A 17,845-nucleotide genomic window follows, 5' to 3' on the forward strand; every position below is an offset into this window, starting at 1 on the left:
GCCCCTCAATTAGCCTAATGAATCTATCATCTAGTTAGACTCGCTGGCCAGTGGTCAGTCTGGGCTGCTGGGCTGGACATGGAACTGTCTTGTCAGGGCTTTAGCCTGCTGAACAATGATAAGGATGGGATGCACTCCAGGAGCATTTAGAGTAGAGCCTTAATTTAATGAAAAATAATGGTAAGGTAATGAGAAGGTTTAAACAATCAGAAACAGAAGCGAGTGCCTCACATTCTTTAGCCCAGGGTTTCCCAAACTCGGTCCCAGGACCTTGCTTTAGCCCACTCAAACAGTCCTATCTGTTGACCACAGCTAACTGTTATGTAAGGGTAGAAAAATCTGTTATGGATTTGATGTTATCCAGTGATGCTTCGCTTATTGAAATCACCTGGAATTTTATTGAACATACTGGAACTATTTAGGTTTATAGCTCAGCTACTGCAACTCATAGAAAATAGGCTAGCTGTTTCAGGTTCAACCATAGAAAATAGGCTAGCTGATTTATGTTCAACCATAGAAAATAGGCTAGCTGTTTCAGGTTCAACCATAGAAAATAGGCTAGCTGTTTCAGGCATAGAAAATAGGCTAGCTGATTTATGTTCAACCATAGAAAATAGGCTAGCTGTTTCAGGTTCAATCCATGTATGTCATCACTCATGACATCTTTGGTATTCTCAACTCGACCTAATAGATACAGAAGCTCTTCAATTTTTGTGTGATTTTACTGTTATAAGATGATGGTCCCAGACTCCCTCTTGTGGTTGAATAGTACATATTTCTTGCATATCTGAAGCTGCACTGTGGACGGATCAAACAGTGTGGGAGATGTACGCCGTATGTACTCAAATTTGACCATAGCCTCTGCTTACATTGCAGTGTTGAGCATATATCTCCACCTGACCTCTGAGGGAGACTGTTGGTCTTTTTGACTGTTTGGTTCCTTTTAGAAAATGCAGACGGTCTCTGTACTGGCAGTACAAGGCAGGTAGCCTGGTCCCAGATCTGTTTGTGCTGTCTTGCCAACTCCTATGGCCATTGACAGCAGAAACAGATCTGGGACCAGGTTACAAGTCAGGGCAATGTAACCCCAAATTAAAGGGAACATCTGCAGGAGACGGCTGCATTAATTATAACTTGATAATTATTCAGAATAATGAAGACTACTGTGAGGGGCAATAAACAGCTTTTGAGAAGCTGACATATCATGTAACCTCAGGGATGTGCAGCTTTAATTCGCCTGCTGAATTTTTCATTCAGGGAAGATTATCTATCTGTTATTACTTAAAAAAAAGATATCTCTCACTTTCTTCCTAATCATACTATTTTTTTCTCTCAAAGTGTGAGGATTTTTCAATGAATTAATCTTTAAGAGCTCATACTAAACTAATGCACACTTGCTGGTTCTAATAGGTGGAACTGAACTAGGTGCTCTGTGTGAGGAATTATAATTAATGATGTGGTATTGTATGCTCTCCTCTCTCTCTGCAGCCATCTTCCTCCAGCAGTGTCATTTCCTCAGGCAGGCTGGCCACTCAGAGAAAGCTGTGTGTCTGTTCCAGGGCCTACTGGACTTCACCTTCTTCAAGCCAGACACTGTCAAGGACCTACCCACCAGACAACAGGTACACACACACAGTCATTCCCCAAATTGCTCTGCAAAGAACACACATGTTCCAACACATGTACTCATATACAGCTGGTAGCTCCCTCCAGAATAGACTGACGATGAATTGGTGTTACTGTATTGGCTGTTTATCCAAAGCCAGTGCACCAATGCTGTTTGTTTTTTGTCACTGGCATTAAAGCAGTGCTGGGGCCCTCCAGAGAGTGCCCTTCAGACTGGTCTGGGCCTTGTCACTTTACACACTACATGGAAACTTTGCAAAGGGGGTCGTTTTAAAATGCATGACCAGGTTTTAATAGAGACATTTTTCCAGCAGTGGGGCATTCTAATTCGAGAGAACACATAATGGCCTGTTTGCTCTTCTGTCAGAAATGCTGCAGTGGCTCACAGCTCACTGTCCTCCCAGCACCAGCAACATTACATAATGGAGAAATAATTCTAAATGTATAATACCTCAAATGAAGCAAGGGCATGTTGCTATGTGTGTGTCCGCATGGTAAACACAGCATTAGCTTTCATTAACTGTTTTAATTGATCAGGGTTGTATTTGTTGATGAGAGACCGTCCCTTAACACTACGTCTCTGTTCCAAGGCCTATACTAGCGTAGCGCTATAATGAAGCAATATGTATTGGCTATGCATTTCAAGTGGTATGGATAGTGTGGCTATTGGAAAATAGTCTAGGTCAATTGAGCTTTGTATTGTTAAGATATCACACCATACAGGATTTCTCTACCGAATTTGGAAGTACACATGCCCAAAGCTCTATCTGTCTTTTGTCTCAGAGACAGTGATATTTAATAAGAATGTAAATAGGTTGGATCCCAACGCTGCCACTAAATCTAACATTACTATATGGATATATAAAATCCTTCAGCTTTTGGATTCGTCACCAAGTAATTAGAAGATCTCCTTTTCAGGCAAAATAAATTAATCTGAACGATGACGAGAGAGACTCCATGTGGCTGTACTCTGTAATCATCTGATTATTAGAAAATGATCCAAGCAATGTGTCCTCCAGAAACGAATGCAGTATTAAACAGGACCACCTTTTATTCCACACTGTAATGAGTTTCTGCTGTTCTCCATGGAGGTCTGGTCTGCTGATCACTGCAGCACTGTGTTGACGGCAGAGAGAGGCATGCACTACCATGGAGGGACTAATTCATTCCATCTAGTTATTGTCCTGCAGGCTGTCCTGCAGTTCAGTCTGTTGTTCTTCCTGTCAGGGGAACTGCTGACCTCAGCACAGATGGAGACAACTGCCCATCAACCCATGAAACATGATATGTTTACAAATTATTACATTGTTGAAATACCCAACATTCCCTCTCCTCCACCCTCTGTGTGATTGTACAGTATTAATTACTGTAGTATTGAGGGATTGATATAAATATCTGTGTTGTATTAAACCATCCCTTTGGCCTTTGCCCTTTGTGGTCCTCCAGGTGGAGTTCTTTGAGCCATTCTGGGACAGTGGGGAGCCCCGTGTCGGGGAGAGAGGGGCCAGGGGATGGAGAGCCTGGATGACCCAGCAGGAGAGAGGGGGCTGGCTCCAACCCAGTGAACAAGGTTAACAACTTTATAGCCTTGCCTGTACTAAAACCTGTGCTAACACTTTACATGGTTGCTCTTATTTCTGTGTTATAACACTGTAATTACGCTAGTAGCAGCATAACATTAGGATGTTTTGACGACGTAAGTCATAGTGTTGTAATGTTAACCTTTGGAACCTCTGTGTGACAGATGATGGAGATGAAGAAGATCAGGAGGAATTGGAGGTGAAGGATAAAACCTGGCCCAAGTGGAGGATCTGGTTGGATGTGGAGACGTCACGTGAGGCCATCCATTGGCTGCCGTGGAGGCCGGACAAAACCAAGGGCCAATCGGTGGAGGACTGTGAGGACCCGGACCGACAGGTATTGGCTGTGATTACTGGTGATAGTGGTGCCAAAACTGGGATATATCTACCATTACTAAATGGGTTCCTACTGTTGCTATTTATGTCTTACCACTTGCCTGCATGTGTGTGTTCTATGTAGGTGCTGTTTGATGACATTGGGCCGTCTATGATCCGGCTTGTCCGCCCAGAACTCCAGCTATGTCTTCTTCTGTCCTTCCTGCACTTCCTGGGTCTGCCTGCTGACACTTCGTGTTACAGCGCCCCCTCCTGTAGCCTGCTGCTGGATGATCAGGATCTACTGGGGGATGTTCACCACCCTGACTCACCACTGACCTCCTATGCCCTCCCTGTTCCTGGGGTCAGCCCCGTGGGTCACATGACCTCCCTGCAGGGTGCCAGGAGGGGGGTGGGGCTGTGTAAGCAGGGGGAGGAGTTTGTAGACAACGTGTTCCAGATGGTTCTGCCTCTGTTCTCTGCTCAGGAGAGAGCTGTCCTCTCACTACACTGGATCCAGTATGAGAAGCTCAAGGTAAACCCAGGTTACCCCAGCTATAAGCTTTAGAGCCAGGCAAGCATATGCTCAGCCAAGTTCAATTACTTTGGTAATCGTGAAGGAATTTTAAGTTAATTGTAGTCAGGATGAAATGTACGTATTTTCATTCCATTTTATTGCTGAACTTTGTGTCCTTCCCCCTCTCATTCTCCATTGAGATTCTCCCTCTAATGCTCATGTCTCTCCTGTCCTTCCTCTCTGTATGTAACATTAAGGTGCTGAGGTGCGCGCGCGGCAGGAACAAGAAGCGTGTGAAATCCCAGGGGAAGAGGAGCAAGCGCCTGGCCAAGCGCCTGCTGAAGGAGCCAGAGAACCGGGGCCGCCTCAGCCTGTGGAGGGAGTACGCCCACTTGGAGTGGCTGCTAGGGAATTTGGACGAAGCCCACAAGGTGTTTGACACAGCCCTGGGACTGGGCGTGGCAGGAGGGCTGGCAGACCCTGCCCTGTGTGACCTCTGCCTGCTCTACGCCCAGCTGGAGGTGGAGGAGGCCTGGCGAAGGGATACGGGCGGGGCAGGGACGACTGTTAGGACCGCCATGTCTTCACCAGCGGTCTATATCCTCACCAAGCTAGCAGAGGGTAGTTTGTATGCCCCCTTCTTGGGACAGTTGGCTCCAGTGGCCGTGCTGAAGGCCAGGAAGGCCTATGAGCAGGCTGTGGTGAGCTCCCTGCCTGGGCTGGAGGAGGGGGCCGCGGGGCAGGGGCAATCCAAGAACTCCAGGCGGGTCAAAGGTCTGGTGGGGTGTTACGCCCTATTCCAGTACCTGACTGTGGGGGTCGATGCTGCTGATGCTGTCTACAACCTGGCCAGGAAGAGGCTGGAGCAACACTCCAGTCTGTCAGCCCAGGAGTCAGCTAGCAGTGAAGTTATGTGTGACATACAGACACTGAGCTCTGTCTCAGAGTGTGAGGCCCTGGCTGTCCAGCAGGTGGCGCTGCTGCGCTACCACACCAGCACCAACGTGTACCCACTTAGCCATATCAGACTGGCGCTGACCTCGGCCCTGGCCCACTTTGCCTCCAGCACTTCTCTGTGGCAGTTGTATGTGCAGGTGGAGAACCGCTACCACAGCGCCGGCAGGGCTCGCCGCTTCTTCCACAGCGTGACCAAGGCTAGTGCCAGTGTCGTGCCACGCCTGTTCGCCATCAGCGCAGAGCAGCAAAGGAAGCAGCTAGTGGACTCTGTTCAGAGGTGAGAACACTGAAGATGAAGGCTCTAATCAGTATCACTTAATCTAATGTCAATAACAGAACACACAAACACAAAAAAGGAATAGAACTACTGTAGTAGCTGACATTTAGATTCATTTTGTGGAAGTTTTTTCATTAGTTATTGTTTTCTTCTTGGCAGGTCTGGTTGTTATGGCGACACCCTCTCCACCCTGCCAGAGAACGGCCTGAGCAATCGTATCCGCACGCTGTTTGAGAATGCCATAGCAACAGAGCACGGGGTCCACTGTCCGTTGCTGTGGAGGATGTACATGAACTTCCTGGTAAAAAAGACGCCTCTTTAAAACATGAACTTCCTGTTAAGACACCTCTTTAAAACACCCTTAAATCATTGCAGTTATCAGAACCTCAGGTTTGTTCCAACAGCCGAGGGATGAAGGAGACTTGGAAGTATGGCTGAAGCTGGCGTCTGGTGTTTTGTTCTGTTGTAGCTGACATCTGGTGTTGTAGCTGACGTCTGGTGTTTTGTTGTGTTGTAGCTAACGTCTGGTGTTTTGTTGTGTTGTAGCTAACGTCAGGTGTTTTATTGTGTGTTGTAGCTGACGTCAGGTGTTTTATTGTGTGTTGTAGCTGACGTCTGGTGTGTTGTAGCTGACGTCAGGTGTTTTATTGTGTGTTGAAGCTGACGTCTGGTGTTTTGTTCTGTTGTAGCTGACGTCAGGTGTTTTATTGTGTGTTGAAGCTGACGTCTGGTGTTTTGTTCTGTTGTAGCTGACGTCAGGTGTTTTATTGTGTGTTGTAGCTTATGTCAGGTGTTTTATTGTGTGTTGTAGCTGACGTCAGGTGTTTTATTGTGTGTTGTAGCTGACGTCTGGTGTTTTATTGTGTGTTGTAGCTGACGTCAGGTGTTTTATTGTGTGTTGAAGCTGACGTCTGGTGTTTTATTGTGTGTTGAAGCTGACGTCTGGTGTTTTATTGTGTGTTGTAGCTGACGTCTGGTGTTTTGTTGTGTATTGTAGCTGACGTCTGGTGTTTTGTTGTGTATTGTAGCTGACGTCTGGTGTTTTGTTGTGTATTGTAGCTGGCGTCTGGTGTTTTGTTCTGTTGTAGCTAACGTCAGGTGTGTTGTAGCTGACGTCTGGTGTTTTGTTGTGTGTTGAAGCTGGCGTCTGGTGTTTTGTTGTGTGTTGTAGCTGACGTCTGGTGTTGTAGCTGACGTCTGGTGTTGTAGCTGACGTCTGGTGTTTTGTTGTGTGTTGTAGCTGACGTCTGGTGTTTTGTTGTGTGTTGTAGCTGACGTCTGGTGTTTTGTTGTGTGTTGTAGCTGACGTCTGGTGTTGTAGCTGACGTCTGGTGTTTTGTTGTGTGTTGTAGCTGACGTCTGGTGTTGTAGCTGACGTCTGGTGTTGTAGCTGACGTCTGGTGTTTTGTTGTGTGTTGTAGCTGACGTCTGGTGTTTTGTTGTGTGTTGTAGCTGACGTCTGGTGTTTTGTTGTGTGTTGTAGCTGACGTCTGGTGTTTTGTTGTGTGTTGAAGCTGGCGTCTGGTGTTTTGTTGTGTGTTGTAGCTGACATCTGGTGTTGTAGCTGACGTCTGGTGTTGTAGCTGACGTCTGGTGTTTTGTTGTGTGTTGTAGCTGACGTCTGGTGTTGTAGCTGACGTCTGGTGTTGTAGCTGACGTCTGGTGTTTTGTTGTGTGTTGTAGCTGACGTCTGGTGTTTTGTTGTGTGTTGTAGCTGACGTCTGGTGTTTTGTTGTGTTTTAGCTGACATCTGGTGTTGTAGCTGACGTCTGGTGTTGTAGCTGACGTCTGGTGTTTTGTTGTGTGTTGTAGCTGACGTCTGGTGTTGTAGCTGACATCTGGTGTTTTGTTGTGTGTTGTAGCTGACGTCTGGTGTTTTGTTGTGTGTTGTAGCTGACGTCTGGTGTTTTGTTGTGTGTTGAAGCTGACATCTGGTGTTGTAGCTGACGTCTGGTGTTGTAGCTGACGTCTGGTGTTTTGTTGTGTGTTGTAGCTGACGTCTGGTGTTGTAGCTGACGTCTGGTGTTTTGTTGTGTTGTAGCTGACGTCTGGTGTTTTGTTGTGTGTTGTAGCTGACGTCTGGTGTTTTGTTGTGTGTTGTAGCTGACGTCAGGTGTTTTATTGTGTGTTGTAGCTGACGTCAGGTGTTTTATTGTGTGTTGTAGCTGACGTCTGGTGTGTTGTAGCTGACGTCAGGTGTTTTATTGTGTGTTGAAGCTGACGTCTGGTGTTTTGTTCTGTTGTAGCTGACGTCAGGTGTTTTATTGTGTGTTGTAGCTGACGTCAGGTGTTTTATTGTGTGTTGTAGCTGACGTCTGGTGTTTTGTTGTGTTGTAGCTGACGTCAGGTGTTTTATTGTGTGTTGAAGCTGACGTCTGGTGTTTTGTTCTGTTGTAGCTGACGTCTGGTGTTTTATTGTGTGTTGTAGCTGACGTCTGGTGTTTTATTGTGTGTTGTAGCTGACGTCAGGTGTTTTATTGTGTGTTGAAGCTGACGTCTGGTGTTTTATTGTGTGTTGAAGCTGACGTCTGGTGTTTTATTGTGTGTTGTAGCTGACGTCTGGTGTTTTGTTGTGTATTGTAGCTGACTTCTGGTGTTTTGTTGTGTATTGTAGCTGACGTCTGGTGTTTTGTTGTGTATTGTAGCTGGCGTCTGGTGTTTTGTTCTGTTCTAGCTAACGTCAGGTGTGTTGTAGCTGACGTCTGGTGTTTTGTTGTGTTGTAGCTGACGTCTGGTGTTTTGTTGTGTGTTGTAGCTGACGTCTGGTGTTTTGTTGTGTGTTGTAGCTGACGTCAGGTGTTTTATTGTGTGTTGTAGCTGACGTCAGGTGTTTTATTGTGTGTTGTAGCTGACGTCTGGTGTGTTGTAGCTGACGTCAGGTGTTTTATTGTGTGTTGAAGCTGACGTCTGGTGTTTTGTTCTGTTGTAGCTGACGTCAGGTGTTTTATTGTGTGTTGTAGCTGACGTCTGGTGTTTTGTTGTGTATTGTAGCTGACGTCAGGTGTTTTGTTGTGTATTGTAGCTGACGTCTGGTGTTTTGTTGTGTATTGTAGCTGGCGTCTGGTGTTTTGTTCTGTTGTAGCTAACGTCAGGTGTGTTGTAGCTGACGTCTGGTGTTTTGTTGTGTGTTGAAGCTGGCGTCTGGTGTTTTGTTGTGTGTTGTAGCTGACGTCTGGTGTTGTAGCTGACGTCTGGTGTTGTAGCTGACGTCTGGTGTTTTGTTGTGTGTTGTAGCTGACGTCTGGTGTTTTGTTGTGTGTTGTAGCTGACGTCTGGTGTTTTGTTGTGTGTTGTAGCTGACGTCTGGTGTTGTAGCTGACGTCTGGTGTTTTGTTGTGTGTTGTAGCTGACGTCTGGTGTTGTAGCTGACGTCTGGTGTTTTGTTGTGTGTTGTAGCTGACGTCTGGTGTTTTGTTGTGTGTTGTAGCTGACGTCTGGTGTTTTGTTGTGTGTTGAAGCTGGCGTCTGGTGTTTTGTTGTGTGTTGTAGCTGACATCTGGTGTTGTAGCTGACGTCTGGTGTTGTAGCTGACGTCTGGTGTTTTGTTGTGTGTTGTAGCTGACGTCTGGTGTTGTAGCTGACGTCTGGTGTTGTAGCTGACGTCTGGTGTTTTGTTGTGTGTTGTAGCTGACGTCTGGTGTTTTGTTGTGTGTTGTAGCTGACGTCTGGTGTTTTGTTGTGTTTTAGCTGACATCTGGTGTTGTAGCTGACGTCTGGTGTTGTAGCTGACGTCTGGTGTTTTGTTGTGTGTTGTAGCTGACGTCTGGTGTTGTAGCTGACATCTGGTGTTTTGTTGTGTGTTGTAGCTGACGTCTGGTGTTTTGTTGTGTGTTGTAGCTGACGTCTGGTGTTTTGTTGTGTGTTGAAGCTGACATCTGGTGTTGTAGCTGACGTCTGGTGTTGTAGCTGACGTCTGGTGTTTTGTTGTGTGTTGTAGCTGACGTCTGGTGTTGTAGCTGACGTCTGGTGTTTTGTTGTGTTGTAGCTGACGTCTGGTGTTTTGTTGTGTTGTAGCTGACGTCTGGTGTTTTGTTGTGTGTTGTAGCTGACGTCTGGTGTTTTGTTGTGTGTTGTAGCTGACGTCAGGTGTTTTATTGTGTGTTGTAGCTGACGTCAGGTGTTTTATTGTGTGTTGTAGCTGACGTCTGGTGTGTTGTAGCTGACGTCAGGTGTTTTATTGTGTGTTGAAGCTGACGTCTGGTGTTTTGTTCTGTTGTAGCTGACGTCAGGTGTTTTATTGTGTGTTGTAGCTGACGTCAGGTGTTTTATTGTGTGTTGTAGCTGACGTCTGGTGTTTTGTTGTGTTGTAGCTGACGTCAGGTGTTTTATTGTGTGTTGAAGCTGACGTCTGGTGTTTTGTTCTGTTGTAGCTGACGTCTGGTGTTTTATTGTGTGTTGTAGCTGACGTCTGGTGTTTTATTGTGTGTTGTAGCTGACGTCAGGTGTTTTATTGTGTGTTGAAGCTGACGTCTGGTGTTTTATTGTGTGTTGTAGCTGACGTCTGGTGTTTTGTTGTGTATTGTAGCTGACTTCTGGTGTTTTGTTGTGTATTGTAGCTGACGTCTGGTGTTTTGTTGTGTATTGTAGCTGGCGTCTGGTGTTTTGTTCTGTTCTAGCTAACGTCAGGTGTGTTGTAGCTGACGTCTGGTGTTTTGTTGTGTTGTAGCTGACGTCTGGTGTTTTGTTGTGTTGTAGCTGACGTCTGGTGTTTTGTTGTGTGTTGTAGCTGACGTCTGGTGTTTTGTTGTGTGTTGTAGCTGACGTCAGGTGTTTTATTGTGTGTTGTAGCTGACGTCAGGTGTTTTATTGTGTGTTGTAGCTGACGTCTGGTGTGTTGTAGCTGACGTCAGGTGTTTTATTGTGTGTTGAAGCTGACGTCTGGTGTTTTGTTCTGTTGTAGCTGACGTCAGGTGTTTTATTGTGTGTTGTAGCTGACGTCAGGTGTTTTATTGTGTGTTGTAGCTGACGTCAGGTGTTTTATTGTGTGTTGTAGCTGACGTCTGGTGTTTTGTTGTGTTGTAGCTGACGTCAGGTGTTTTATTGTGTGTTGAAGCTGACGTCTGGTGTTTTGTTCTGTTGTAGCTGACGTCAGGTGTTTTATTGTGTGTTGTAGCTGACGTCTGGTGTTTTATTGTGTGTTGTAGCTGACGTCTGGTGTTTTATTGTGTGTTGTAGCTGACGTCTGGTGTTTTATTGTGTGTTGAAGCTGACGTCTGGTGTTTTATTGTGTCTTGTAGCTGACGTCTGGTGTTTTGTTGTGTATTGTAGCTGACGTCTGGTGTTGTAGCTGACGTCTGGTGTTTTGTTGTGTGTTGTAGCTGACGTCTGGTGTTGTAGCTGACGTCTGGTGTTTTGTTGTGTGTTGTAGCTTACGTCTGGTGTTTTGTTGTGTATTGTAGCTGACGTCTGGTGTTTTGTTGTGTATTGTAGCTGACGTCTGGTGTTTTGTTGTGTATTGTAGCTGGCGTCAGGTGTGTTGTAGCTGACGTCTGGTGTTTTGTTGTGTGTTGAAGCTGGCGTCTGGTGTTTTGTTGTGTGTTGTAGCTGACGTCTGGTGTTGTAGCTGACGTCTGGTGTTTTGTTGTGTGTTGTAGCTGACGTCTGGTGTTGTAGCTGACGTCTGGTGTTTTGTTGTGTGTTGTAGCTGACGTCTGGTGTTTTGTTGTGTGTTGTAGCTGACGTCTGGTGTTTTAGCTGACGTCTGGTGTTTTGTTGTGTGTTGTAGCTGACGTCTGGTGTTTTGTTGTGTGTTGTAGCTGACATCTGGTGTTGTAGCTGACGTCTGGTGTTGTAGCTGACGTCTGGTGTTGTAGCTGACGTCTGGTGTTGTAGCTGACGTCTGGTGTTGTAGCTGACGTCTGGTGTTTTGTTGTGTGTTGTAGCTGACGTCTGGTGTTTTGTTGTGTGTTGTAGCTGACGTCTGGTGTTTTGTTGTGTTGTAGCTGACATCTGGTGTTGTAGCTGACGTCTGGTGTTGTAGCTGACGTCTGGTGTTTTGTTGTGTGTTGTAGCTGACGTCTGGTGTTGTAGCTGACGTCTGGTGTTTTGTTGTGTGTTGTAGCTGACGTCTGGTGTTTTGTTGTGTGTTGTAGCTGACGTCTGGTGTTTTGTTGTGTGTTGAAGCTGACATCTGGTGTTGTAGCTGACGTCTGGTGTTGTAGCTGACGTCTGGTGTTTTGTTGTGTGTTGTAGCTGACGTCTGGTGTTGTAGCTGACGTCTGGTGTTGTAGCTGACGTCTGGTGTTTTGTTGTGTTGTAGCTGACGTCTGGTGTTTTGTTGTGTTGTAGCTGACGTCTGGTGTTTTGTTGCGTGTTGTAGCTGACGTCTGGTGTTTTGTTGTGTGTTGTAGCTGACGTCTGGTGTTTTGTTGTGTGTTGTAGCTGACGTCTGGTGTTTTGTTGTGTGCTGTAGGTGTCAGAGGGGAAGGTGGAGAAGGGAAGAGGGATCTTCTACAAGGCTCTACAGGACGTCCCATGGGCCAAGGTGAGCACAGTGACTGATGAAATTATGAAACGGTGATAATTAGTTAGCTCTTTGGTGTGTTTTGGTCAAAATATATGACATGGTTTCTGACGTGTATGTGTGTGTGCTCACGCGTGTCCATCCAAAGGGTTTATACATGGACGCGGTGCAACTCTTCCCTGAGCACGTGCAGGAGTTCCTGGACCTGATGACAGAGAAGGAGCTCAGACTGAGGGTTCCCATGGAGGAGGTGGACATACTGCTGGAGGACTGAGGCTCTAAAACCCTTCCCACAGTGGGCCTGGCTTCTTCAGACACTCCACTGTGGATACCCGAAGTTGTGCACTGACCAATAGAACAACCAAGTGTTCTCATGAAGAAGACCATTTTACTTTTCAAACAGACGTGTGAATAAATGATGTTACACTTATTAGTGTTAATTCAATATTTTGATGGATTGCAAATCCAAATTTTTATATTTCCAGCTTTTTATGGATTCTTAATCCATATTTTGATGGATATAATATCCTATTTTTATGTCAAAGATTTGTTTTGAAACATATATTTTTTGAATGGACTGAAATAAACGTTTTGTTTCCTAATACTGGCCTATCAACAAGAATGAGCTCTGAGCTTTCAGCCAATGTGAACCCTGAGGGATGCTTGTGTGCATTTCCTGCGTGGATAACGACATCACAGCTTAACAGTGTGGAAAGGAGCACACCTGAGTGTACACTTCAGATCCGGGAAGAAGAGAGGAAACACACGAGGGTAGAGGAGCTTTGTATAGTCTTTTTAATGATTGTCCTTCAGAGTAGTAGAGCATCTACTCTGGCTGTCTCGGGTGAGTGATGCTTCTGATGACCTTTAACCTATGATGATGTTCCTCTGTCAGTTTACTGGATTGGCCTCTATCTACTACATACTACTCAGGCTATGATGTAATATTTCATTAGTGAAATATACAACGCCTTCGGAAAGTATTAAGACCCCTCGAATTTTTCCACATTTTGTTCGGTTACAGTCTTATTCTAAAATTGATTGAATAGTTTTTTTCCCTCATCAATTTACACACAATATCCCATAATGACAAAGCAAAAACAGGCTTTTATACATTTTGGCATATAAAAAACTGAAATCACATTTACATAAGTATTCAGACCCTTTACTCAGTACTTTGTTGAAGCACCTTTGGCTGCAATTACAGCCTCAAGTCTTCTTAGGTATGAGGAGTGGCTTCCGTCTGGCCACTACCATAAAGGCCTGATTGGTAGAGTGCTGCAGAGATGGTTGTCCTCCTGTAAGGTACTCTCATCTCCACAGAGGAACACTGGTGCTCTGTCCGAGTGACCATCGGGTTCTTGGTCCCCTCTCTGACCAAGGCCCTTCTTCCCCGACTGCTGAGTTTGGCCGGGCAGCCAGCTCTCGGGAAGAGTCTTGGTGGTTCCAAACTTCTTCCATTTAAGAATGATGGAGGCCACTGTGTTCTTGGGAACCTTCAATACTGCACAATCTTGTCTTGGAACTCTACGGACAATTCCTTCGACCTCATTGCTTGGTTTTGGCTCTGACGTGCACTGTCAACTGTGGGACCTTATATAGACCGGTGTGTGCCTTTCCAAATCATGTCCAATCAATTGAATTTACCACAGGTGGACTCCAATCAAGTTGTAGAAACATCTCAAGGATGATCAATGGAAACAGGATGCACCTGAGCTCATTTTCGAATCTCATAGCAAAGGGTCTGAATACTTACAGTACCAGTCAAAAGTTTTAGAAAACATACTCATTCAAGGGTTTTTCTTTAATTTTTACTATTTTCTACATTGTAGAATAATAGTGAAGACATAACTATGAAATAACATATGGAATCATGTAGTTACCAAAAACGTATTAAACATATTTTATATTTGAGATTCTTTAAAATAGCCACCCTTTGCCTTGATGACAGCTTTGCACACACTTGGCAATCTCTCAACCAGCTTCACCTGGAATGCTTTTCCAACAGTCTTGAAAGAGTTCCCACATATGGTAAGCACTTGTTGGCTGCTTTTCCTTCACTCTGCGTTCAAACACATCCCAAACCATCTCAATTGGGTTGAGGTCGGGTAATTGTGGAGGCCAGGTTATCTGATGCATCACTCTCCTTATTGATCAAATAGCCCTTACACAGCCTGGAGGTGTGTTGGGTCATTATCCTGTTGAAAATCAAATGATAGTCCCACGAAGCGCCAAACAGATGGGATGGCGTATTGCTGCAGAATGCTGTGGTAGCCATGCTGGTTAAGTGTGCGTTTAATTATAAATAAATCACAGTGTCACAAGCAAAGCACCCCCACACAATCACACCTCCTCTTCAATGCTTCATGGTGGGAACCACACATGCGGAGATCATCCGTTCACCAACTCTGCGTCTCACAATGACATGGCGGTTGGAACAAAATCTCAAATTTGGACTCATTAGACCAAAGGACAGATTTTCACCGGTCTAATGTCCATTGCTCATGTTTCTAGGCCCAAGCAAGTCTCTTCTTCTTATTGGTGTCCTTTAGTAGTGGTTTCCTTGCAGCAATTCGACCATGAAGGCCTGATTCACACAGTCTCCTCTGAACAGTTGATGTTGAGATGTCTGTTACTTGAACTCTGTGAAGCATTTATTTGGGCTGCAATTTCTGAGGCCGGTAACTCTAATGAACTTATCCTCTGCAGCAGAGGTAACTCTGGATCTTCCTTTCCTGTGGCGGTCCTCATGAGAGCCAGTTTCATCATAACGCTTGATGGTTTTGCGATTGCACTTGAAACTTTCAAAGTTTTTGAAATGTTCTGTATTGACTGACCTTCATGTCTTAAAGTAATGATGAACTGTCATTTCTCTTTGCTAATTTGCACTGTTCTTGCCATAATCATTTTACCAAATAGGGCTGTCTTCTGTATACCCCCCCTACCTTGTCACAACACAACCGATTGGCTCAAACGCATTAAGGAAAGAAGAAGGAAAGAAACTCCACAAATTTACTTTTAAGAAGGCACACCTGTTAATTGAACTACATTCCAGGTGACTACGTCATGAAGCTGGTTGAGAGAATGCCAAGAGTTTGGAAAGCTGTCATCAAGGCAAAGGGTGGGTACTTTGAAGAATCTAAAATATTTAGATTTGTTTAACACTTTATTGGTTACTACAGTTGAAGTCGGAAGTTTACATACACCTTAGCCAAATATATTTAAACTCAGTTTTTCAAAATTCCTGACATTTAATCCTAGTAAACATTCCCTGTCTTAGGTCAGTTAGGATCACCACTTTATTTTAAGAATGTGAAATGTCAGAATAATAGTAGAGTGAATGATTTATTTCAGCTTTTATTTCTTTCATCACATTCCCAGTGCGTCAGAAGTTTACATACACTCAATTAGTATTTGGTAGTATTGCCTTTAAATTGTTTAACTTGGGTGAAACGTTTCATGTAGCCTTCCACAAGCTTCCCACAAAAAGTTGGGTGAATTTTGGCCCATTCCTCCTGACAGAGCTGATCTGAGTCAGGTTTGTAGGCCACCTTGCTCACAAACACTTTTTCAGTTCTGCCCACACATTTTCTATAGGATTGAGGTCAGGGCTTTGTGATGGCCACTCCAATACCTTGACATTGTTGTCCTTAAGCCATTTTGCCACAACTTTAGAAGTATGCTTGGGGTCATTGTCCATTTGGAAGACCCATTTGCGACCAAGCTTTAACTTCCTGACTGATGTCTTGAGATGTTGCTTCAATATATCCACAATTTTCCCTCTTTCATGATGCCATATATTTTGTGAAGTACACCAGTCCCTCCTGCAGCAAAGCAGCCCCACAACATGATGCTGCCACCCCCGTGCTTCACGGTTGGGATGGTGTTCTTCAACTTGCAAGCTTCCCCTTTTTCCTCCAAACATAACGATGGTCATTATGGCCAAACAGTTCCATTTTTGTTTCATCAGACCAGAGGACGTTTCTCCAAAAAGTCCAATCTTTGTCCCCATGTGCAGTTGCAAACCGTAGGCTTTTTTATGGTGGTTTTGGAGCAGTGGCTTCTTCCTTGCTGAGCGGCCTTTCAGGTTATGTCGATATAGGACTCGTTTTACTGTGGATATAGATACTTTTGTACCTGTTTCCTCCAGCATCTTCACAAGGTCCTTTGCTGTTGTTCTGGGATTGATTTGCAGTTTTCGCACCAAAGTACGTTCATCTCTAGGAGACAGAACGTGTCTCCTTCCTGAGCGGTATGACAGCTGCGTGGTCCCATGTTTATACTTGCGTACTATTGTTTGTACAGATGAACTTGGTACATTCAGGCGTTTGGAAATTTTTCCCAAGGACGAACCAGACTTGTGGAGGTCTACAATGTTTTGAGGTCTTGGCTGATTTCCCATGATGTCAAGCAAAGAGGCACGGAGTTTGAAGGTAGGCCTTGAAATACATCCACAGGTACACCTCCAATTGACTCAGATGATGTCAATTAGCCTATCAGAAGCTTCTAAAGCCATGACATCATTTTCTGGAATTTTCCAAGCTGTTTAAAGGCACAGTAAACTTAGTCAATGTAAACTTCTGACCCACTGGAATTGTGATACAGTGAATTATAAGTGAAATAATCTGTCTGTAAACAATTGTTGGAAAAATGACTTGTGTCATGCACAAAGTAGATGTCCTAACCGACTTGCCAAAACTATTGTTTGTTAACAAGAAATGTGTGGAGTGGTTGAAAAACAAGTTTTAATGGCTCCAACCTAAGTGTTTGTAAACTTACGACTTCAACTGTACATGATTCCATCTGTTAATTCATAGTTTTGATGTCTTCACTATTATTCTACAATGTAGAAAATAGTACAAATAAAGAAAAACCCTTGAATGAGTAGGTGTTCTAAATCTTTTGACCGGTAGTGTATGTGTGAGTAAGCAGGCACGTTTTCTAATACATTATTGTTTGGGATTGTGTGTGTGAGAGAGAGATGTATTTATGAATGTGTGCCAGTCAGCCCCCTCAAGTGCAGGAGCTGTACCAGGAAGTGTCCATCCGCCTGACTGACAACAGGACAGACAAAGAGCTGTTGAACATAGCAACTGTGGCCTACTAAATTGAGAGAGATGTGAGACATTTTATTGTAAGAGCTTTATCTGCTTTCAGAACCTTCGAAAAGGTTCTCTGTTTGATTGTAAAGTCATTGAATATCTCTTTGTAGCGTTCTATTCAAGGGCTTCATATGTTAAGAAATAATTCAACGTAATGTTTTTGTACATCGGTCTGGTCAAGCTGGTTTGGCTGGTGATATTTTCATTTAACTACGCTGTGAAATGTAACCATGTTGCCATCCCGTCTATTTGAAAAGCAAAACATTTGGGCTCGAGACGGATGGTCGGAGAGGTGGCGAGGGACTCCATCAAGGTCCTATTCTTTCACTATGAGCACCCACACATGGACATGAAGATCATCAATCCAGGCTTTGTTGCCCTCATCCTCTCTGGCCATTATTATTGGTGTTTCTGTGTGTCTAAACGCATTAAAGCAAAACTCCTTTTACACTAGATTCAGTACAATATCACTGCTACCCTCTCATCATAACTTTTCCCTATCTCTTGGTCCATCACTATTGCTAGGAAAGAAAGCTCAGCTGGAGAAAAGGAGATTCCAGTTTGAAGTCATTGAGGCAGTTGTTGGGAAGAAACAATGACTGATACAGTAAATCTGACCTCTTATAATGTAATGTCCTCTATGGTACTCTCATTTTTTAAATGCAGGTTCAAGGGCAGGACAACCACCTGGAGCAGCAAGAAGCTACCATGACACACTATGTGGCATTGTACTTTAATAGTTTTGTTGGTTGTAGTAGTTTTGTTAATTGTCTAAGTGTTTATTAGTTATCGCTCAGTTTATTTACATGCAAAGTTGTTATCCACTTATCTCCTTCCTCCCTGATTGAAACAGCTGTCAGCTGCACATTATGGAAATATTCAAATTGTTTTTCTTAACATGAATTCTAACTTGTTCCTTTAATCAAATAGTAAAACAAGAATTGACCATGGTTAACTAAAAAAAGATCAATATATACTTTACTTAAAATAAAAATCTGAAATACAGAA

The 17,845-nt window shown here is 44.2% G+C and overlaps 1 protein-coding gene across 2 annotated transcripts in view; it reads left to right on the top strand.

The window, feature by feature from the left end:
- The window catches only part of nrde2 (NRDE-2, necessary for RNA interference, domain containing), a 29,010-nt gene extending 16,673 nt beyond the window's left edge, over positions 1–12,337 (top strand). For both annotated transcript variants that reach the window (XM_038967647.1, XM_038967648.1), the window contains exons 8-15: positions 1,489–1,622; positions 3,073–3,196; positions 3,371–3,543; positions 3,667–4,056; positions 4,296–5,272; positions 5,432–5,573; positions 11,685–11,756; positions 11,884–12,337. In XM_038967647.1, the coding sequence (XP_038823575.1) occupies positions 1,489–1,622; positions 3,073–3,196; positions 3,371–3,543; positions 3,667–4,056; positions 4,296–5,272; positions 5,432–5,573; positions 11,685–11,756; positions 11,884–12,009 (2,138 nt within the window). In that variant the 3' untranslated portion in view covers positions 12,010–12,337. The remainder of the gene's footprint in view (positions 1–1,488; positions 1,623–3,072; positions 3,197–3,370; positions 3,544–3,666; positions 4,057–4,295; positions 5,273–5,431; positions 5,574–11,684; positions 11,757–11,883) is intronic.
- The last annotated feature ends 5,508 nt before the right edge of the window (positions 12,338–17,845 follow it).

The sequence above is a fragment of the Salvelinus namaycush genome, chromosome 28 (assembly GCF_016432855.1).
Source record: "Salvelinus namaycush isolate Seneca chromosome 28, SaNama_1.0, whole genome shotgun sequence".
Classification (NCBI taxonomy): domain Eukaryota; kingdom Metazoa; phylum Chordata; class Actinopteri; order Salmoniformes; family Salmonidae; genus Salvelinus; species Salvelinus namaycush.